Source organism: Oncorhynchus kisutch, unplaced genomic scaffold, assembly GCF_002021735.2.
Source record: "Oncorhynchus kisutch isolate 150728-3 unplaced genomic scaffold, Okis_V2 scaffold848, whole genome shotgun sequence".
In the NCBI taxonomy this organism is placed as follows: Eukaryota; Metazoa; Chordata; class Actinopteri; order Salmoniformes; family Salmonidae; genus Oncorhynchus; species Oncorhynchus kisutch.
The window spans coordinates 96208-119503 of record NW_022262793.1 but is presented as its reverse complement, the minus strand read 5'-3'; the positions used below and the strand labels follow the sequence as shown (position 1 = coordinate 119503).

At 43.9% G+C, this 23296-nt stretch overlaps 1 protein-coding gene across 2 annotated transcripts; it reads right to left on the bottom strand.

The window, feature by feature from the left end:
* Nucleotides 1-9219: 9219 nt before the first annotated feature.
* Nucleotides 9220-19592, bottom strand: LOC109886571 (RNA-binding protein 24). Of its 2 annotated transcripts, none has more exons than XM_020478216.2 (4): nucleotides 19186-19592; nucleotides 18412-18601; nucleotides 17957-18011; nucleotides 9220-10811 (listed from the first exon to the last, which is right to left on the bottom strand). In XM_020478216.2, exons 1-4 carry the CDS (start codon nucleotides 19357-19359, stop codon nucleotides 10454-10456), a joined length of 777 nt encoding a protein of 258 aa, XP_020333805.1. In that variant the 5' UTR covers nucleotides 19360-19592; the 3' UTR covers nucleotides 9220-10453. The 2 variants fall into 2 exon arrangements, with proteins under 2 accessions (XP_020333805.1, XP_020333807.1); XM_020478218.2 differs by having other exon boundaries at nucleotides 18478-18601; nucleotides 19186-19585.
* Nucleotides 19593-23296: the final 3704 nt, after the last annotated feature.

The following is a 23296-nucleotide window of genomic DNA, read 5'->3' as shown; positions in this document are numbered from 1 at the left end:
ATATTGTACTTACTTTGCCATCATGGCCTTTTTTGCCTTTACCTCCCTTCTCACCTCATTTGCTCACATTGTATATAGACTTGTTTATACTGCATTATTGACTGTATGTTTGTTTTTACTCCATGTGTAACTCTGTGTCGTTTTATCTGTCGAACTGCTTTGCTTTATCTTGGCCAGGTCGCAATTGTAAATGAGAACTTGTTCTCAACTTGCCTACCTGGTTAAATAAAGGTGTTCTCAACTAGCCTACCTGGTTAAATAAAGGTGTTCTCAACTTGCCACCTGGTTAAATAAAGGTGTTCTCAACTAGCCTACCTGGTTAAATAAAGGTGTTCTCAACTTGCCACCTGGTTAAATAAAGGTGTTCTCAACTAGCCTCCCTGGTTAAATAAAGGTGTTCTCAACTTGCCACCTGGTTAAATAAAGGTGTTCTCAACTTGCCACCTGGTTAAATAAAGGTGTTCTCAACTTGCCACCTGGTTAAATAAAGGTGTTCTCAACTAGCCTACCTGGTTAAATAAAGGTGTTCTCAACTAGCCTACCTGGTTAAATAAAGGTGTTCTCAACTTGCCACCTGGTTAAATAAAGGTGTTCTCAACTTGCCACCTGGTTAAATAAAGGTGTTCTCAACTTGCCACCTGGTTAAATAAAGGTGTTCTCAACTAGCCTACCTGGTTAAATAAAGGTGTTCTCAACTAGCCTACCTGGTTAAATAAAGGTGTTCTCAACTTGCCACCTGGTTAAATAAAGGTGTTCTCAACTAGCCTACCTGGTTAAATAAAGGTGTTCTCAACTTGCCACCTGGTTAAATAAAGGTGTTCTCAACTAGCCTACCTGGTTAAATAAAGGTGTTCTCAACTAGCCTACCTGGTTAAATAAAGGTGTTCTCAACTTGCCTACCTGGTTAAATAAAGGTAAATAAATAAATAAATAAAAATGCAGATAGGACATTATATAGCATGTCCTCTATTCCACTGAAACTGTCAGACTAATGGTAAAGCTGACATGGCCATCAGTGGTCTTATCTTTATTCCCACATTGAAGTTCCTATTTGCCTGGAATTCAAAAGGATCCTAAACAGGTGGAAACAGGGGAAAGAGGAGTTCCCAGGATCCTCTCTGTCTGATTGGTCAAGTCGCAGGTTTTGCAGCTTCATTTGTTCCTGCCTGGTTGCTCTCCACACACACACACACACACACACACACACACACACACACACACACACACACACACACACACACACACACACACACACACACAGCTAACCTTTACCTGCTCTTCCTGACTGACCACAGCAGGGAATGTCATGTAGGAACCAATCAACCATCTCATAGGATTCAAAACCATGAATGAAGTCAAAGCCCCATTAGAAAGGGTTTCTGTATCCAGTATAGTGAACTTCATTATGTAGATGTGTGTTAATAGAATTGAAGCGTGGATGTTTATCATCAGGATCTGGTAAAGATGATATGGTATATATTTTACATTGGTCAACTGATATGTTTTGATGAAATACTCAGTAGAGAGTTGTAGCTGTCAGAGAGACTTGTGGCAGCAAGTTGGCAGACCAAGGACCCTTCTAGGAAGGGTTGAGAGATCAGACTACATCCCAAGTGGCACCCTATTCCCTATGTAGTGCACTAGTTTTAACCAGGTATCAATATAGGGATTACTGTAGGGTGCCATTTGGGATGCATTCATCAGGGGATAGAGTTCACCTACTTACCATTCTAGGAACATAGCAGGTTCATGTTTCAGAGGTGATCTACATTATTAACAAGAGAGGGGGATAATGTAATCAGCAAGATTCACAATCTCTCAAGAGAGGGGGAAAATGTCATCAGCAAGATTCAGAATCTCTCAAGAGAGATTGCCTACCTCCTCATGCCTTTTGCACACATTGTATATAGACCCCCCCTTCGTTTTCTACTGTGTTATTGACTTGTTGGTTGTTTGCTCCATGTGTAACTCTTTGTTGTATGCTCACACTGCTATGCTTTATCTTGGCCAGGTCGCAGTTGCAAATGAGAACTTGTTCTCAACTAGCCTACCTGGTTAAATAAAGGTGAAATAAAAAAATAAAATAAAAGGGGGATAATGTAATCAACAAGCCTCAGAATTTCTCCAGTTTGAGAGTTAATGTTTAGACTAGAGGACACCAACCAAGATTTTTTATTCTTCAGATTATCAAGTAAAGTAATAATACAAGTTGTCTAGTTCAGCTTCCTCTTCCTGGTTTTAGTTTGTTTTGATTTGTCAGGCCAACCATATATCACCTAAACAGCAGTGTCATGAACAGCATGAGAATGTAGCACCATGGACAGCAACCAAACTGGCAAACTAAGACATTCAAATTCCACATAGAAATGAACTAGACACGGACTCTCCTGAATTAATTTGAGTTCAATTTAGAATTGAGTCTTAGAGTAATCTTTGAAGAGAAACATTTTGGAGGAGACTTCAGTCCACCGTTGTTCAGACCTGACACATGTAGCCAGAGATGGTCTGACGGTTAAGAGTGGAGTAGTGTCTCTTACAGTTGGAACATTCTTTGTTCAGAACTGACACATGTAGCCAGAGATGGTCTGACGGTTAAGAGTGGAGTAGTGTCTCTTACAGTTGGAACATTCTTTGTTCAGAACTGACACATGTAGCCAGAGATGGTCTGACGGTTAAGAGTGGAGTAGTGTCTCTTACAGTTGGAACATTCTTTGTTCAGAACTGACACATGTAGCCAGAGATGGTCTGACGGTTAAGAGTGGAGTAGTGTCTCTTACAGTTGGAACATTCTTTGTTCAGACCTGACACATGTAGCCAGAGATGGTCTGACGGTTAAGAGTGGAGTAGTGTCTCTTACAGTTGGAACATTCTTTGTTCAGACCTGACACATGTAGCCAGAGATGGTCTGACGGTTAAGAGTGGAGTAGTGTCTCTTACAGTTGGAACATTCTTTGTTCAGACCTGACACATGTAGCCAGAGATGGTCTGACGGTTAAGAGTGGAGTAGTGTCTCTTACAGTTGGAACATTCTTTGTTCAGACCTGACACATGTAGCCAGAGATGGTCTGACGGTTAAGAGAGGAGTAGTGTCTCTTACAGTTGGAACATTCTTTGTTCAGACCTGACACATGTAGCCAGAGATGGTCTGACGGTTAAGAGTGGAGTAGTGTCTCTTACAGTTGGAACATTCTTTGTTCAGACCTGACACATGTAGCCAGAGATGGTCTGACGGTTAAGAGAGGAGTAGTGTCTCTTACAGTTGGAACATTCTTTGTTCAGACCTGACACATGTAGCCAGAGATGGTCTGATGGTTAAGAGAGGAGTAGTGTCTCTTACAGTTGGAACATTCTTTGTTCAGACCTGACACATGTAGCCAGAGATGGTCTGACGGTTAAGAGAGGAGTAGTGTCTCTTACAGTTGGAACATTCTTTGTTCAGACCTGACACATGTAGCCAGAGATGGTCTGACGGTTAAGAGAGGAGTAGTGTCTCTTACAGTTGGAACATTCTTTGTTCAGACCTGACACATGTAGCCAGAGATGGTCTGACGGTTAAGAGAGGAGTAGTGTCTCTTACAGTTGGAACATTCTTTGTTCAGACCTGACACATGTAGCCAGAGATGGTCTGACGGTTAAGAGAGGAGTAGTGTCTCTTACAGTTGGAACATTCTTTGTTCAGACCTGACACATGTAGCCAGAGATGGTCTGACGGTTAAGAGTGGAGTAGTGTCTCTTACAGTTGGAACATTCTTTGTTCAGACCTGACACATGTAGCCAGAGATGGTCTGACGGTTAAGAGAGGAGTAGTGTCTCTTACAGTTGGAACATTCTTTGTTCAGACCTGACACATGTAGCCAGAGATGGTCTGACGGTTAAGAGAGGAGTAGTGTCTCTTACAGTTGGAACATTCTTTGTTCAGACCTGACACATGTAGCCAGAGATGGTCTGACGGTTAAGAGAGGAGTAGTGTCTCTTACAGTTGGAACATTCTTTGTTCAGACCTGACACATGTAGCCAGAGATGGTCTGACGGTTAAGAGAGGAGTAGTGTCTCTTACAGTTGGAACATTCTTTGTTCAGACCTGACACATGTAGCCAGAGATGGTCTGACGGTTAAGAGAGGAGTAGTGTCTCTTACAGTTGGAACATTCTTTGTTCAGACCTGACACATGTAGCCAGAGATGGTCTGACGGTTAAGAGAGGAGTAGTGTCTCTTACAGTTGGAACATTCTTTGTTCAGACCTGACACATGTAGCCAGAGATGGTCTGACGGTTAAGAGAGGAGTAGTGTCTCTTACAGTTGGAACATTCTTTGGAAGTGACTGTATTTTCCCACCTGTCCCCATCTTCAGCTGTCCAAACGCTATACTCTATAACGTTGTCTGCTTCCTAAATGGCCCCCTATTCCCTATACAGTGCACTAGTTTCAACCAGGGCTCATAGGGTTCTGGTCTAAAGTAGTACACTATATAGGGAATAGGGTGCCATTTGGGACGAAGCCTCTGACTGGATCAGTGCACAGCTGTTTCCCTCTAAAGAGTCTCTCACCCTGACTGTGTCCTTCACATGTCATTGGACCTTAGCTATGTACATTGTATGGCCTACCTACCCTGTACCTCCAATACGTTCCCTATGATAAGGCAAGGTTTCTACTAGCCTACCCTGTACCTCCAATACGTTCCCTATGATAAGGCAAGGTTTCCTCTAGCCTACCCTGTACCTCCAATACGTTCCCTATGATAAGGCAAGGTTTCCTCTAGCCTACCCTGTACCTCCAATACGTTCCCTATGATAAGGCAAGGTTTCCTCTAGCCTACCCTGTACCTCCAATACGTTCCCTATGATAAGGCAAGGTTTCCTCTAGCCTACCCTGTACCTCCAATACGTTCCCTATGATAAGGCAAGGTTTCCTCTAGCCTACCCTGTACCTCCAATACGTTCCCTATGATAAGGCAAGGTTTCTACTAGCCTACCCTGTACCTCCAATACGTTCCCTATGATAAGGCAAGGTTTCCTCTAGCCTACCCTGTACCTCCAATACGTTCCCTATGATAAGGCAAGGTTTCTACTAGTCTACCCTGTACCTCCAATACGTTCCCTATGATAAGGCAAGGTTTCTACTAGCCTACCCTGTACCTCCAATACGTTCCCTATGATAAGGCAAGGTTTCTACTAGCCTACCCTGTACCTCCAATACGTTCCCTATGATAAGGCAAGGTTTCCTCTAGCCTACCCTGTACCTCCAATACGTTCCCCACGATAAGGCAAGGTTTCCTCTAGCCTACCCTGTACCTCCAATACGTTCCCCATGATAAGGCAAGGTTTCCTCTAGCCTACCCTGTACCTCCAATACGTTCCCTATGATAAGGCAAGGTTTCCTCTAGCCTACCCTGTACCTCCAATACGTTCCCCACGATAAGGCAAGGTTTCCTCTAGCCTACCCTGTACCTCCAATACGTTCCCCATGATAAGGCAAGGTTTCCTCTAGCCTACCCTGTACCTCCAATACGTTCCCCATGATAAGGCAAGGTTTCCTCTGGCCTACCCTGTACCTCCAATACGTTCCCCATGATAAGGCAAGGTTTCCTCTAGCCTACCCTGTACCTCCAATACGTTCCCTATGATAAGGCAAGGTTTCCTCTAGCCTACCCTGTACCTCCAATACGTTCTCTATGATAAGGCAAGGTTTCCTCTAGCCTACCCTGTACCTCCAATACGTTCCCCATGATAAGGCAAGGTTTCCTCTAGCCTACCCTGTACCTCCAATACGTTCCCCATGATAAGGCAAGGTTTCCTCTAGCCTACCCTGTACCTCCAATACGTTCCCTATGATAAGGCAAGGTTTCCTCTAGATAACAGATCAGACTGAGGAGGTGTTGATTGTGTTTGACAGAAAGATGTGCCCCAGCAGGTGATTGTGTTTGACAGAAAGATGTGCCCCAGCAGGTGATTGTGTTTGACAGAAAGATGTGCCCCAGCAGGTGATTGTGTTTGACAGAAAGATGTGCCCCAGCAGGTGATTGTGTTTGACAGAAAGATGTGCCCCAGCAGGTGAGACTTGGTGGATCTACAGTGAACTGCTTTCTGTCAGTTGTGTATTTATGTAAAAACTACAATACGAATAGAAGCAGCTAAAAGGCTGTTTATTTCATCTAGTTAAATTAATGATTGTATTTGCAGAACAACACATTTGAAAAGGCAAGATAAATAGAATATTGTACTGGAATCTCTGAGAGACTTGGTAGTTTATGTCCAGAGACATTCAAAGTATTGTTCTTAAAAATATATAGTGTGTGTTAACGTATTGCATATATTATATATAACATATATGTTAACGTATTCCTTGGTATGAAACAGTTCAAGTATAAAAAGTTCCCAACATTGTAAAACAGTCAAAATCTCACAAAGTTAATAAGAAAATCACAGCTATTGAAAAAAAAAAAAATGTAAACTACGTTTTTTTAGGATAGAAAGTATTATAATGTATATCTAATAGTTTACGCTGAAACATTTCTCTTTCGTTGTACGAACAAATTAGAAAGAGAAATATATCTACAAAATAACAAGAAAATAGGTTGTATAGATAAAAGGTTCACTTCATGTCGTTATATCTAGTTTTTTATAAAGTCCTAATTATCATTGTAGCTGTAGTACATTCCTGACAATAACAATGTGAACAGCTCAGGAGAACATACCTCTAAAATAACATGAACACATTATTTATTCAATACAGTCCTACTCCCTGACTAACTAAAGGGTGCAAATCTGTCTTTTCTCATTAAAAGCTACGTAAATACTTTCCAAATACCAATATTTTAAGGCACATTAGGAAAAACATTCTAGAATATAAAAGCTCCACATTCCGCTGTGTGTGTGTGTGTGTGTGTGTGTGTGTGTGTGTGTGTGTGTGTGTGTGTGTGTGTGTGTGTGTGTGTGTGTGTGTGTGTGTGTGTGTGTGTGTGTGTGTGTGTGTGTGTGGTAGCTGGTGCTCCAACAATGAACATAGAGAGAGGAGCAGCTTCTATAGACAGGAAAAGCTTCAGCTTTGGGCCAGTAGCTGTTCTCTTCTGTCCTGCCCTCTCTGGATCTGATCTGACCCCCATAGGAAGCTGTTCTCTTCTGTCCTGCCCTCTCTGGATCTGATCTGACCCCCATAGGAAGCTGTTCTCTTCTGTCCTGCCCTCTCTGGATCTGATCTGACCCCCATAGGAAGCTGTTCTCTTCTGTCCTGCCCTCACTGGATCTGATCTAACCCCCATAGGAAGCTGTTCTCTTCTGTCCTGCCCTCTCTGGATCTGATCTGACCCCCATAGGAAGCTGTTCTCTTCTGTCCTGCCCTCTCTGGATCTGATCTGACCCCCATAGGAAGCTGTTCTCTTCTGTCCTGCCCTCACTGGATCTGATCTGACCCCCATAGGAAGCTGTTCTCTTCTGTCCTGCCCTCTCTGGATCTGATCTGACCCCCAAAGGAAGCTGTTCTCTTTTGTCCTGCCCTCTCTGGATCTGATCTGACCCCCATAGGAAGCTGTTCTCTTCTGTCCTGCCCTCACTGGATCTGATCTGACCCCCATAGGAAGCTGTTCTCTTCTGTCCTGCCCTCTCTGGATCTGATCTGACCCCCATAGGAACACAGGACAGACAACTAACACTCCTCTACACCACTGTTTTGCATAGGTACAAACATCATTATAGTAACATTATTATATACAGTTGAAGTCTGAAGTTTACATACACCTTAGCCAAATACATTTAAACTCAGTTTATCACAATTCATTTAATCCAAGTAAAAATTCCCTGTCTTAGGTCAGTTAGGATCACCACTTTATTTTAAGAATGTGAAATGTCAGAAAAATAGCAGAGAGAATGATTTATTTCAGCTTTTATTTCTTTCATCACATTCCCAGTGGGTCAGAAGTTTACATACACTCAATTAGTATTTGGTAGCATTGCCTTTAAATTGTTTAACTTGGGTCAAACATTTCATGTAGCCTTCCACAAGTTTCCCACAATAAATTGGGTGAATTTTGCCCCATTCCTCTTGACAGAGCTAGTTAACGGAGTCAGGTTTGTAAGCCTCCTTGCTCGCACACGCTTTTTCAGTTCTGCCAACAAATTTTCTATGGGATTGAGGTCAAGGCTTTGTGATGGCCACTCCAATACCTTGACTTTGTTGTCATTAAGTAATTTTGCCACAACTTTGGAAGTATGCTTGGGGTCATTGTCCATTTGGAAGACCCATTTGCGAACAAGCTTTAACTGATGTCTTGAGATGTTGCTTCAATTATAGCTACAGCTACAGTTTTCCTTCCTCATGATGCCATTTATTTTGTGAAGTGCACCAGTCCCTCCTGCAGCAAAGCACCCCCACAACATGATGCTGTCACCCCCGTGCTTCACGGTTGGGATGGTGTTCTTCGGCTTGCAATCCTCCCCTTTTTTCCTCCAAACATAACGATGGTCATTATGGCCAAACAGTTCTATTTTTTTTTCATCAGACCAGAGGACATTTCTCCAAAAAGTACAATCTTGTCCCAATGTGCAGTTGCAAACCGTAGTCTGTCTTTTTTATGGCAGTTTTGGAGCAGTGGCTTCTTCCTTGCTGAGTGGCCTTTCAGGTTATGTCGATATGGGACTCGTTTTAGTGTGGATATAGATACTTTTGTACCTGTTTCCTCCAGCATCTTCACAAGGTCCTTTGCTGTTCTTCTGGGATTGATTTTCACTTTTCGCACCAAAGTACATTCATCTCTAGGAGACAGAACACGTCTCCTTCCTGAGCGGTATGACGGCTGCGTGGTCCCATGGTGTTTATACTTGTGCACTATTGTTTGTACAGACGGATGTGGTACCTTCAGGCGTTTGGAAATTGCTCCCAATGATGAACCAGACTTGTGGAGGTCCACATTTTTTTTCTGAGGGCTTGGCTGATTTCTTTTGATTTTCCCATGATGTCAAGCAAACAGGCACTGAGTTTTAAGGTAGGCCTTGAAATACATCCACAGGTACACCTCCAATTGACTCAAATGATGTCAATTAGCCTATCAGAAGCTTCTAAAGCCATGACATAATTTTCTGTAATTTTCCAGGCACAGTCAACTTAGTGTATGTAAACTTCTGACCCACTGGAATTGTGATACAGGGAATTATAAGTGAAATAATTGTTGGAAAAATGACTTGTGTCTTGCACAAAGTAACTGTCCTAACCGACTTGCCAAAACTATAGTTTGTTAACAAGAAATTTGTGGAGTGGTTGAAAAACAAGTTTTAATGACTCCAACCTAAGTATATGTAAACTTCTGATTTCAACTGTATATATATCAAATTGCATAGTTCAAAAGGTAGGTTTAAAAGTATTAAAAGGTGAAAAGTGACCAAAAGTGTGTTTTTGGTTTGACCATCTACATTGTTTAAGAAATTTGAGGGAAAAATACCTGATTAGACTTCAGTGCACTTGTGAAAGTTGTACAAAATCACACATTTAATTTACTACACATTAAATATGCTTAAAATTATTAACTTAAACTTAAAGGTTGGTTATGAGGTCATATCTTAAATAATAATTCTAGATATTTGTCCTGATGAATAAATATTAAATATTTCTGATATAATGACAACAACAAAAAACAATAATTTAGTGATGACAACACTGATGATATTTGAATAATGAAGTAACTATTCTATTCAGTTATGAGACGATTCTATTCAGTTATGGGATGATTCTATTCAGTTATGAGATGATTCTCTTCAGTTATGAGATGATTCTCTTCAGTTATGAGATGATTCTCTTCAGTTATGAGATGATTCTCTTCAGTTATGAGATGACTCTCTTCAGTTATGAGATGATTCTCTTCAGTTATGAGACGATTCTATTCAGTTATGAGACGATTCTCTTCAGTTATGAGATGATTATCTTCAGTTATGAGACGACTCTCTTCAGTTATGAGATGATTTTCTTCAGTTATGAGATGATTCTATTCAGTTATGAGACGATTCTATTCAGTTATGAGACGATTCTATTCAGTTATGAGACGACTCTATTCAGTTATGAGACGACTCTCTTCAGTTATGAGATGATTCTATTCAGTTATGAGACGATTCTATTCAGTTATGAGACGATTCTATTCAGTTATGAGACGATTCTCTTCAGTTATGAGATGATTCTCTTCAGTTATGAGACGATTCTATTCAGTTATGAGACGATTCTCTTCAGTTATGAGACGATTCTATTCAGTTATGAGATGATTCTCTTCAGGCTCTTTTGGTAGCAGCGCTGCATGTTGTAAAGCCAAGGATTGACGACCACCACTCAACTCTTCATCCCTCCCCCCTCCTCACACTCTCCCCCCACCTCTCCCCTTGTAGTGTCCTGGGGGTGAGTATGACCTCCTCCCTCCTCTCTATAGCCTCCTCCTCTTCTGTTATCCAGGCTCAGTAATAGTAGTAGTTGTGGTCAGTTACTGCATGCGGTCTGCCTGAAGTTGCTGAGGCTGGTACTGGGCGAAGGCTGCAGCTGCTGCGGCTGCTCCCGGGGTGGCTGCGGCTGCTAGAGGCTGCTGGACCGCATACCCATACCCTGCTGCAGCCATGTAGCCCGCAGGGGCCGGGGAGGCTGCGTACGGGTAATGCTCGTAGGCAGCGGCGGCCGCAGCGCTGGCGGCTGCGGCCGAGTACTGGGCGTAGGCCGCTCCGGTGTAGTCGAGGTACGGGGAGGAGGCGGCGGAGGCCGTGGCGGCGGGCGACTGCATGCTGTGAGGGATGACCATGGTGCTTGGCTGCATAAAGGCCTGGGGGTAGACATAGTGGGCTGGGATCCTGTAGAACACAGATGTCAAAGGTCAGAGGACAGACAGAGCCACTCGGCAATCTGGGACACACACTGAAACCCAGCCCAGGAACACAGGAAAGCAGGCGTCACAAAGACAAAACAACGTCAACCCAGTCCTCATTTCATTAACACAGCAACACCACCCAATGGAACCCTGGGTAAAAAAGAGAAGGTTTCAAGCCAAAAGGAAAGCAGAACAGCTCTGTCTGAAGCTCAGGAATCATCATGAAACCAGAGCAGCTATGTCTGAAGCTCAGGAATCATCATGAAACCAGACAGCTCTGTCTGAAGCTCAGGAATCATCATGAAACAAGAGCAGCTATGTCTGAAGCTCAGGAATCATCATGAAACCAGACAGCTCTGTCTGAAGCTCAGGAATCATCATGAAACCAGAGCAGCTCTGTCTGAAGCTCAGGAATCATCATGAAACCAAACAGCTCTGTCTGAAGCTCAGGAATCATCATGAAACCAGATCAGCTCTGTCTGAAGCGCAGGAATCATCATGAAACCAGACAGCTCTCTCTGAAGCTCAGGAATCATCATGAAACCAGACAGCTCTGTCTGAAGCTCAGGAATCATCATGAAACCAGACAGCTCTGTCTGAAGCTCAGGAATCATCATGAAACCAGAGCAACTCTGTCTGAAGCTCAGGAATCATCATGAAACCAGAGCTACTCTGTCTGAAGCTCAGGAATCATCATGAAACCAAACAGCTCTGTCTGAAGCTCAGGAATCATCATGAAACCAGAGCAGCTCTGTCTGAAGCTCAGGAATCATCATGAAACCAGACAGCTCTGTCTGAAGCTCAGGAATCATCATGAAACCAGAGCTACTCTGTCTGAAGCTCAGGAATCATCATGAAACCAAACAGCTCTGTCTGAAGCTCAGGAATCATCATGAAACCAGAGCAGCTCTGTCTGAAGCTCAGGAATCATCATGAAACCAGACAGCTCTGTCTGAAGCTCAGGAATCATCATGAAACCAGAGCAGCTCTGTCTGAAGCTCAGGAATCATGATGAAACCAGACAGCTCTGTCTGAAGCTCAGGAATCATCATGAAACCAGACAGCTCTGTCTGAAGCTCAGGAATCATCATGAAACCAGACAGCTCTGCCTGAAGCTCAGGAATCATCATGAAACCAGACAGCTCTGCCTGATGCTCAGGAATCATCATGAAACCAGAGCAGCTCTGCCTGAAGCTCAGGAATCATCATGAAACCAGAGCAGCTCTGCCTGAAGCTCAGGAATCATCATGAAATCAGACAGCTCTGTCTGAAGCTCAGGAATCATCATGAAACCCGAGCAGCTCTGCCTGAAGCTCAGGAATCATCATCCTTTAATTAGGCATTAGAGATGATGTACCGGCCAGCCCTCTGTGTCTGAACGAGGGTTCTCTCACAATGCCAGCTGATCGCACAGCACCACAACACATCAAGAAAGAACTGCAACTCAGCTTATCCCAGTCAACATACAATCAGTCCCAACACCACACACCACATGCCCACACACATGAAGTCCTCAAACGCAGATAAAAAGTGAACCAAAATGAAAGAGAAGGTGGTCAGTTACTGAAAATGAAAACGTGGCATGTGTCAGAGAGACAGACGGATTATGTATGAAGGTTCACACTTCAACATTTTATATTATTCAATTCCATACTTTAGTTTTATAATATTATTCTTATAAATATTTTTCAGAAATGACTCTATGTCCTGCTATGAGTACTACTGAATAGAGCTACGATAAGTGCTATTGTATGAGTACCGCGATGAGTAAAATGTTTGACAATCCAGCCTATAGTGAGTAGTGGTGTACATTAATTTATAATGAATCCAGGTGTCTTGTTTAACTCCAGACCCTATGGTTGAGTAAATATAAATATGTTTATTATTGGAAGAGCAAGATGGGGAGAAAGAGAGAGAGAGAGAGAGAGAGAGAGAGAGAGAGAGAGAGAGAGAGAGAGAGAGACAGAGGGAGAGAGAGGGGGAGAGAGACAGAGAGAGAGACAGAGGCAGACAGAGAGAGACAGATGGAGAGAGAGAGAAACAGAGAGAGACAGAGAGAGAGAGACAGAGAGACAGCGGGAGAGAGAGGGGGAGAGAGACAGAGAGAGAGACAGAGTGAGAGAGGGATATAGAGACAGAGAGACAGAGGGAGAGAGAGGGGGAGAGAGACAGAGGCAGACAGAGAGAGACAGATGGAGAGAGAGAGAAACAGAGAGACAGAGAGAGAGAGACAGATAGAGACAGATGGAGAGAGAGACAGAGAGAGACAGAGAGAGAGAGAGCGAGCGAGCGAGAGAGAGGGAGAGAGACAGAGAGAGAGAGAGAGAGAGAGAGACAGAGGGAGACAGATAGAGAGAGAGAGGCAGAGAGAGAGAGAGTATAAATGGAGTGATCCAAGCCCGTGTATCCGGGCAGATTTGGCTCTATTTCCACCCTGAGCGTCAGTCACCTCCAGCAAACAGAGACCAGGTGTTAAAACTGTTCTAAGATGTGCCATGTCATACACACACACACACACGCACACACGCACGCACACATACTCACGCACGTACACGCATGCACACACACACACACATGCACGCACACGCACACATACTCACGCACGTACACGCATGCACACACACACACACACACACACGTCCGGGAGAGTGACAGGAGAGGCTGGAGGCTATTTTTTCTCCTCTTGTCATCACTAACGGACAAGCTGAGCCCCTCTCTCCTACAGCAGCACATGGCATGACCTCGGTCAACTCTGGAGGATAACTATTCCTTTCCTCTGTCTTCTCTGTCTTCTCTCTCTTCTCTCTCTCCTACAGCTCTTCTCTCTCTCCTCTGTCTCAGTGACCTCATGACTTACTATTCCCTTCCTCTGTCTCAGTGACCTCATGACTTACTATTCCCTTCCTCTGTCTCAGTGACCTCATGACTTACTATTCCCTTCCTCTGTCTCAGTGACCTCATGACTTACTATTCCCTTCCTCTGTCTCAGTGACCTCATGACTTACTATTCCCTTCCTCTGTCTCAGTGACCTCATGACTTACTATTCCCTTCCTCTGTCTCAGTGACCTCATGACTTACTAGTCCATCTGTCTGTCTCTCTATGACTGTAACAGAGCCCACCTGTCTGTCTCTCTATAACTGTAACAGAGTCCACCTGTCTGTCTCTCTATGACTGTAACAGAGTCCACCTGTCTGTCTCTCTGACTGTAAGAGTCCACCTGTCTGTCTCTCTATGACTGTAACAGAGTCCATCTGTCTGTCTCTCTATGACTGTAACAGAGTCAACCTATCTATCTCTCTATGACTGTAACAGAGTCCACCTGTCTGTCTCTCTATGACTGTAACAGAGTCCACCTGTCTGTCTCTATGACTAACAGAGTCCACCTGTCTGTCTCTCTATGACTGTAACAGAGTCCACATGTTTGTCTCTCTATGACTGTAACAGAGTCAACCTGTCTGTCTCTCTATGACTGTAACAGAGTCCACCTGTCTGTCTCTATGACTGTAACAGAGTCCACCTGTCTGTCTCTATGACTGTAACAGAGTCCACCTGTCTGTCTCTATGACTGTAACAGAGTCCACCTGTCTGTCTCTATGACTGTAACAGAGTCCACCTGTCTGTCTCTATGACTGTAACAGAGTCCACCTGTCTGTCTCTATGACTGTAACAGAGTCCACCTGTCTGTCTCTATGACTGTAACAGAGTCCATCTGTCTGTCTCTATGACTAACAGAGTCCATCTGTCTGTCTCTATGACTGTAACAGAGTCCACATGTTTGTCTCTCTATGACTGTAACAGAGTCAACCTGTCTGTCTCTATGACTGTAACAGAGTCCACCTGTCTGTCTCTCTATGACTGTAACAGAGTCCACCTGTCTGTCAAACAGAATTATAGAAGAGACACAGAGGACAGACATAGTTGTAGAAGACACAGAGGACAGGCAGAGTTGTAGGAGACACAGAGGACAGGCAGAGTTGTAGAAGACACAGAGGACAGGCAGAGTTGTAGAAGACACAGAGGACAGGCAGAGTTGTAGAAGACACAGAGGACAGGCAGAGTTGTAGAAGACACAGAGGACAGACAGAGTTGTAGAAGACACAGAGGACAGGCAGTTGTAGAAGACACAGAGGACATGGAGAGTTGTAGAAGACACAGAGGACATGGAGAGTTGTAGAAGACACAGAGGACATGGAGAGTTGTAGAAGACACAGAGGACATGGAGAGTTGTAGAAGACACAGAGGGCATGGAGAGTTGTAGAAGACACAGAGGACATGGAGAGCTCCTACTCTTACTGCTGAAACTGGTCCGATCGACATTAACCTTTCCTCTGGTTGGAGGACGACAGGGCAGGCGGCCATTTTGTGAAAGTTCAGGGCTAAATAAAGGTGCTTTGTAAATCACTGAGACACATGGGTAATCCCCTAGAACAGAGGCACACAGGCCCCCCGGCCCCTGGGCACATGTCTCAGGCAGCCCACCTGTTGTCCGCCGGCGAGCGAGTGATCGAGCCAGCGAAGGCCCTGTCTATGACATCCATTATTTAGGCCCCCGCCGAGCGACTCTCATTTTCCAGCGGAATTTGAGAAGCCGTGTAGAACACTGTGAACAGCTGCTGCCTGACCAGTAGTCTACCACTCTGCAAACAACTTATCTGAGATCAGTTTACACTCCGTGTTTACTGGCCTTTTAATATGCTGTATGATTTACATGGTAAAGGTTATAACTTCTGTGTCCTACTTGGATATCTTGGTTAGTATTCATCTATGTTCCACACTACAATCTACTTACATTTGGTATTTGCTGTCAGTTTACACTCAGTGAGAACTAGAATCAGACCTTTGGTATTAAAACAAATGAGATATTGGGTCACCAATGAGTGACAACAGAGTGGATCAGGATGTCTGTTTGAATAAACGAGTTCCTTTTGGAAGTGTGGATGTTCTCAGTCATCTCAGTTCCTTGTATTGTTCCAGTAGAGGGGCTCCATTACAAATCCATCCACACCATAAACACACTGTCTCGTGTGTCCCACAGTACTGACACCATTCTCCGGTTCCATCCTTCCTCTCACCATTTCTCTCACTCACTCTTTCTCTTCTCTGTATGGACACATTTCTACAGTGGTTTGTGGCTTCAGAGTTCTAGCTAGGCGTTGCAAAGTAACCAGTAATTTACAAAAGTTACTGGAATCTTCAGTAATTTAGTAATTTAAAGTTAACAGAAAATCTGTGGCAATCTATCGTAACTTTGGTCATTTATACTTGAATTGTTTTGTTATATGTTATTGATGTTATATCTGTGTCCATATCGTCCATGAGTTTCTAGTAGATAGACCATATGGTTGAAGTAAAAATAGCCTAATAAATTTTTTAAAAAGGCATCTAATCAACAATGGCATTATTTTCAATGACCTCTGCAACTCTTCCAACTGGTGGCTTTTATCACACCTGACACCAGTTGGACTCCAAAACATTGACAACAAATTTGACTATGTCAACATGTATAACTCAAATAGTTTCATGCTGAAACTCGCAATATAACTTGATGGTTTTGTATTTAGGATAATATTTGACAGCTTTATCATTCTATTTTATATTTTAAAATCATCTTATTTAATTATTTCATATATTTTACTTGTGAAAAGGCCGGAGAGAGGACCAGAGACTATTAGACACCTTTGATAACCTGAAATACCCAAAAGGGCCACTAGATGTCTTGTGACAGATTACATCAAATCCTTGAAAGATACCAATATAAATTTGGGAAAGTTTACAGTAATATATACCCTGCCTTTGCAACCTTAGTTCTAGCCATCAAATATCTTTCACTGAGTTGGTTCCTGGTCTACGTCATGAGCAGGAGGGAAAGAGATAGAAGAAGATGATGTGAGCTACAGGAGGAAGCAATGGGTTAATTTGAGAAAGAAAACAGAAACCACAACATGATGAGTAGAGAAAACCAAAGGTAGGAAAGGATCTCCAACATGCAAGCCAAGAGTTGTTTTGTTGCATGGGAGGTTTGGAAGGTCCTAGACAAGTCACGTAGCAACCCTGGTGATCAACCCCATCAACAACAAAACATATGATAACGTTGTTAACTAAGAAACGGGGGGGGGGGGGGGGGGGGGACACAGGCTACAGAACAGTCAATCGTTAAAAATCAAGTAAAAAAAAACAGATCAGAATCAACACCCCGCGACAAAGTTAAATCTGAAATATCCAAACTCTTAGAGTCTGCAGGAACATCCCTCATCCACCACTCCTGACCCCCCCCCCGCCCCGTAAGGGAAGCACGCAGTTCAGCTGAAAACCACTTCATACTGAAACAAAGGCACACACACCAATCTATGGACTATGGAAAACCGCAACAGAAAAATGAAAATAAAAACAACTTCCATGCATCTAATCACCATTTCAGCTTGTTTGTGTGTGTCAGAGTATACTGGTAAGACGTTAGTGATCTGCCCAATGCAGACTCAGCTATTCATCCTCAAACCATCATGTCCCTCCATCAGATACAGTTTCTTAACCGTAAGCCAGCCTGTCAGATCAGAGAGAGATAGACATTGACAACTGGTGACATCACGTTTAGAATCAGAATTAGATTCACGCTTTAGAATCTAAGAATGGCACGCAGAGATGCACACCACACAAGACACAGTCCCGCCTCTACACTCAAAAGAGAATGAATGGGCGGGGCTTACAGTCACACCACTCTAGAGAAAGAAAACGTTACATTTTACAATCCAAGGTATTTTTTAAAAGATGAAAATCACTAGATACTGCGGGTAAGAATAGAAACGGGCACATAGATCATTCAAAATGATCAGCTGTGAACAAAACAGGTGGTGTAACAGTATGATATTCTACAACTAGTTTAGGGTTGAAAAATTCTGGTAACTTTCCCAATGTCCCAATCTTCTAACTGTGATTTCTGGAGCATCTTGGGAAAGTTACGGTAATTCTACAACCTTACACTAGTTGAACATTTTCTACCCTGTAAAAGATGTTCCTAAAAATAAAACACATGTTATTGTCACATAAACTGGACAGGTGCAGTGAGATACCTTGTTTTAACATGACACACGTCCAACAAGACAAGGAGTAGCACTATGTCATAACATACCCATAAGGCCTCTGGATGAATGCTGGATGGATTTGAGGAACACCAAATGAGAAACCTGGAACAAGAACAAGTTGTTTTTAACTCTACCGTTATGTGTTCAATCTAAAGCTTGAACTATATACACATATTATAAATGCATTATAATCCCATTATATCAAATGTGATCAGTGCTTCCAATGTAACTGCTCAGGTACTTATAGATCAGGTAGATGGCAGGAAAAACAAACACATTTTAAACATTTGGTGTCTGTAAAAATGGAGACACACTAATCATAACCTATCTTCATTCACATTAGAATTAGCTTCACTGTCTGTTCTGCTAGTCCCCCCCACTACAGTACACTTTGTCTAAATCCCATGTTACACATCTACCATACTACACACCGTGTATTAACATACTGTAAGCAGGTGGTTAGTTTGCTCGTTTTAGCAGCTCGTCATTGTTTGTACGCCACCTTGGTCGTCCAAGCTGTGAAATAAACGTGTGGCGCAGCCCTCCGCCAGCGCGTCCATCCCCTCACCTGGCTGCATGACCCTGGGCTTGGCCCCCAGGTAGGCCAGGTTCACATTGGCTTTCCGGCCGTCGATGATGGGGTTTGGGTCCTTGCAGGCTCGGTCCGCAGACGCCCGGTCTGCCATCGTCACCTGAGGGACGGAAAGGGAAGAACATAAATACATGTTTCCATTGTCTGAATTGATCAGATGTTCACTCAGTGGGGAGGTTGGCTAAAGCTGGTCATTGAACTACAATTAATTTATAAGTATTGATCACGTCTCAATAAGAAAAGCACGAGGGTATTACAATCAGAACAAGGAAAAGTGTAGAGAAAAAACTTCCTTCATTAGTTGAAGGTAAAGGCATGGTTTATGAAGCACAAGTCAGCAATTCTAGGATGATTCCATCACATCACCGTGGGCCTCGTGAGCCCAAGACACCACGCCTGAGCCTCAGCTGAATACTTAGCAGAACAGAACGGTGAGCCCATTCCGGAACTGCAATTCATTGACCGTTCATAAATGGGCTACAAAATGGTGTGAATCAATAAGTAACATCAGACGCATTATGGATAGGCTAATGACAGCCTTTTTCATTCAAGACATATTGGTGCTGGATACATTTTAAGATTCTACCCATAATGTCTGCATTTAACAATATGACATAAACTAATTACGCAATCGATCGATCAATCAATCACAATGACATTCAAATATACATCTATAATACTTACGAATCCATAACCCCTGGATTTGCCCGTCTGTCTGTCCGTTATAACAACAGCCTCGTCGATATCACCGAACACTTCGAAGTATTTCCTGAGACTGGAGTCCGTGGTGTGATATGGAAGACCTCCTACAAATATCTTTGTGTAGGTTGTGTCCTTCTGAGACGAGTGCATCATCATTTTTGCGGTAAACAGTAGGCAAGAATGTTTTATAGAGAATGTTTTTGCAATCTCACAGAGATCAGTCAGCTCTGCGAAAGCACAGGTTATTTAGAACGATTAATTTAAGATAGGGTTCGTTGGAACTGAACAGACACTTGTTTGACGCGGATTTCCAATCGTTCCCAACTTCAGTTCAGTTTGACACTGCTTAACTTAGGAGAGGGATACCACTGCTGTCTAAGTCCGCTTCGCCCAGCTGTCACGTCAAGGGGGCTGGGCCGTGAACACGCTCTCTCCTGGGCCCTCCCACTGTGGCATACGGGGTCACAGGCACCGACCAAACATGAACAGACCTCGATCATAGGATCGCGATACATTAGCTCATTTCAATACAGAACCCAAAATAACAACACGTCTGTCTGACATTGCTTTTGACTATGCCCACGTGTAAAACATTACTGTACTGTATTTGAAAAAAAACGTTCATTTATTGATACCCCATTTACTGTAAATCTATGAAATAATCTCCTCCAATCTAAAAACACTATGTAATGAATCTGAGCTCATGGTCCTCTAATTGTTGAGTGTCAGATATCTGCATGTTGTTGATGTTGGTCCACACACCGTAGCTCTGCATGATGGTGAAGTAACAGATACCACTTGGCTTGACCCTGACACACAAAGCACACCTGTTGCGTCACACCACGTTATGGGGTCAACATGGACAGCTGACTGACCCACAACAAGGCATTAGTCTCTCATGGCTCCAAATCAACCCTTCTCCATACACCCTAGCCCATACTCTCTAGTCTCTCACGGCTCCAAATCAATCTACTCCCTAGTCTCTCACCGGCTCCAAATCAACCCTACTCTCTACTTCCTAGCCACTAGTCTCTCACTAGCTCCAAGTCAACTCTACTCCCTACTCCCTAGCCACTAGTCTCTCACAAGTTCCAAGTCAACTCTACTCTCTACTCCCTAGCCACTAGTCTCTCACAAGCTCCAAGTCAACTCTACTCCCTAGCCACTAGTCTCTCACAAGCTCCAAGTCAACCCTACTCCCTACTTCCTAGCCACTAGTCTCTCACCAGCTCCAAGTCAACTCTACTCCCTACTCCCTAGCCACCAGTCTCTCACCAGCTCCAAGTCAACCCTACACCCTAGCCAATAGTCTCTCACCAGCTCCAAGTCAACTCTACTCCCTAGCCACTAGTCTCTCACAAGCTCCAAGTCAAATCTACTCTCTACTCCCTAGCCACTAGTCTCTCACAAGCTCCAAGTCAACCCTACTCCCTAGCCACTAGTCTCTCACAAGCTCCAAGTCAACCCTACTCCTTAGCCACTAGTCTCTCACCAGCTCCAAGTCAACTCTACTCCCTACTCCCTAGCCACTAGTCTCTCACCAGCTCCAAGTCAACCCTACTCCATAGCCACTAGTCTCGCACAAGCTCCAAGTCAACCCTACACCCTAGCCACTAGTCTCTCACAAGCTCCAAGTCAACTCTACTCCCTACTCCCTAGCCACTAGTCTCTCACAAGCTCCAAGTCAACTCTACTCTCTACTTCCCTAGCCACTAGTCTCTCACAAGCTCCAAGTCAACCCTACACCCTAGCCACTAGTCTCTCACAAGCTCCAAGTCAACCCTACTCCCTACTTCCTAGCCACTAGTCTCTCACCAGCTCCAAGTCAACTCTACTCCCTAGCCACTAGTCTCTCACAAGCTCCAAGTCAACTCTACTCCCTACTCCCTAGCCACCAGTCTCTCACCAGCTCCAAGTCAACCCTACACCCTAGCCAATAGTCTCTCACCAGCTCCAAATCAACCCCACGCCCTAGCCCCTACTCCCTATCCCCTACTCCCTAGGCACTAGTCTTTAAAACACACAGGTGTAAATCTGAAATGACTGGTATAGGTAAAAGCAATATGCCAAAATTGGACAAGCATGTTGGTGAAGCTCTTACCATATTGCTTAAACCTATCAGGCATTTTCAAATCCACCTTAGTTACTATCAGAGTATGTGAGCGGAGTGGCGCTGGAGTGGGGCGAGGAGCGTGCCCAATTTAACCGGAGTGCTGAGCGAATTTCGTCTTTCTCTCCCGCTCCAGTAACGCTCACTTCACCAGCTCAGGGCAGGCCCCGCCCAGCATGCATTTGTGGTCTTCTTGTGTGCTGCTATATCCCCTTTCTTTAGCTACTGTCATTGAGTTCGCTAAAGAAACTGATAAAACACACAGGTGCAAAACCAAGGTGACGTACAGAGGGACTGTGGTGATATAATGTCCCGAAAGCCTGATGGTGTACTTACTACGTGCACGTGCTAAAAGAAAGGAATGAGATGGGTAGCTAATTAAGTGTGTCATTGTAGCAAAGTATCTATAAACAAAACATCTGAGCTCTTAAACGTTTCCTTCATTTTTGTTCTATTATCTATACAATAGGCCATCATTGATTTTGGACCAATAGGCCTGGCATATTCCACATTTCAAGGAGCTTTCCGTTTTGATTGGGTTATTTTGCCTATAAACCTTTAGGCCTATACCTATAAATACATTTTTAAAACTCTGCATCCCTGCCCAGCCTGGCAAGAGTGGCCAAATGGTGTTGATCATCCCCAGTGGCTCTGAAAGCGCGGAGAGGATGTTCTCCGCTGCTGGTCTGCTCTTCAGGCTCCACTCGGGCCAAACTGGTGTTTCTAAAAATTGATTCAAAGGCTGTGGCTAATGGCTTTTAAGGCATTTTTCGTTTAATTTGTATTTAATTCTAAGTAAGTCCCAGCCTATATGCGCAATTTATAGACTGTAATAATTTAATACAACCAAATGTTTTTTAAATGCTGAGTTCTTAATGTTCCCTGACTCTCTACCAGCCTAGTGTCGCACTTGCAAATGCTTCACAATGTCTTTCTTTGTAGGCCATAGGCTTGAAATAATTGAAATAATATATCCTAAATAATTAATTGTTGTTCCTTCTTAGGCTCCCTGTCAGGCTCCTGACCTATTTAAAGTGTTTATACTGTTTATACTGTATACTGCTGTTTACTATAACATTTTGAAATGATTAGCGCTTCTTACATTCACCCTTTCATGTTTATTCAAATCATATGGTTTTCAATACTTCCAAACCAAATGGTAGGTCCAGGTCGTCACAAAAATAGGGTAATAAGATAAGATGGGTGTTGGTTAAATGGTGATTTTAATGAATGGAGCGAATTTGGAGCGGCAGTTTTGACTTTCCCCTGTGAATGCCGAGCGGTTGGAAACGATGTAGAGCGCTGGAGCGGCATCACTCCAAGAGTGATTTCCGACCGCTCAATGCCGCTCAAATACTCTGGTTACTATGGACTAGTGCAAGGGTAGGGAACCCTGTTCCTGTAGTGCAGCAGGTCATGTAGGATTTTGTTCCAACTAGGCACCACACATCACACCTGACCAACTGAGCTAATTGATCAGTTCAATGATTGCCTAAATTCAACAAACCTGCTCCTTCAGGTCAGTTAAATAAAATAAACATTAAGCTCCTGCTGCACCCCAGGACCAGGGTTGTCTTCCCCAGGACCAGGGTTGTCTTCCCCAGGACCAGGGTTGTCTTCCCCAGGACCAGGGTTGTCTTCCCCTGGACCAGGGTTGTCTTCCCCTGGACCAGGGTTGTCTTCCCCAGGACCAGGGTTGTCTTCCCCAGGACCAGGGTTGTCTTCCCCTGGACCAGGGTTGTCTTCCCCAGGACCAGGGTTGTCTTCCCCAGGACCAGGGTTGTCTTCCCCAGGGAAGGGTTGTCTTCCCCTGGACCAGGGTTGTCTTCCCCTGGACCAGGGTTGTCTTCCCCAGGACCAGGGTTGTCTTCCCCAGGACCAGGGTTGTCTTCCCCAGGACCAGGGTTGTCTTCCCCTGGACCAGGGTTGTCTTCCCCAGGACCAGGGTTGTCTTCCCCAGGACCAGGGTTGTCTTCCCCAGGA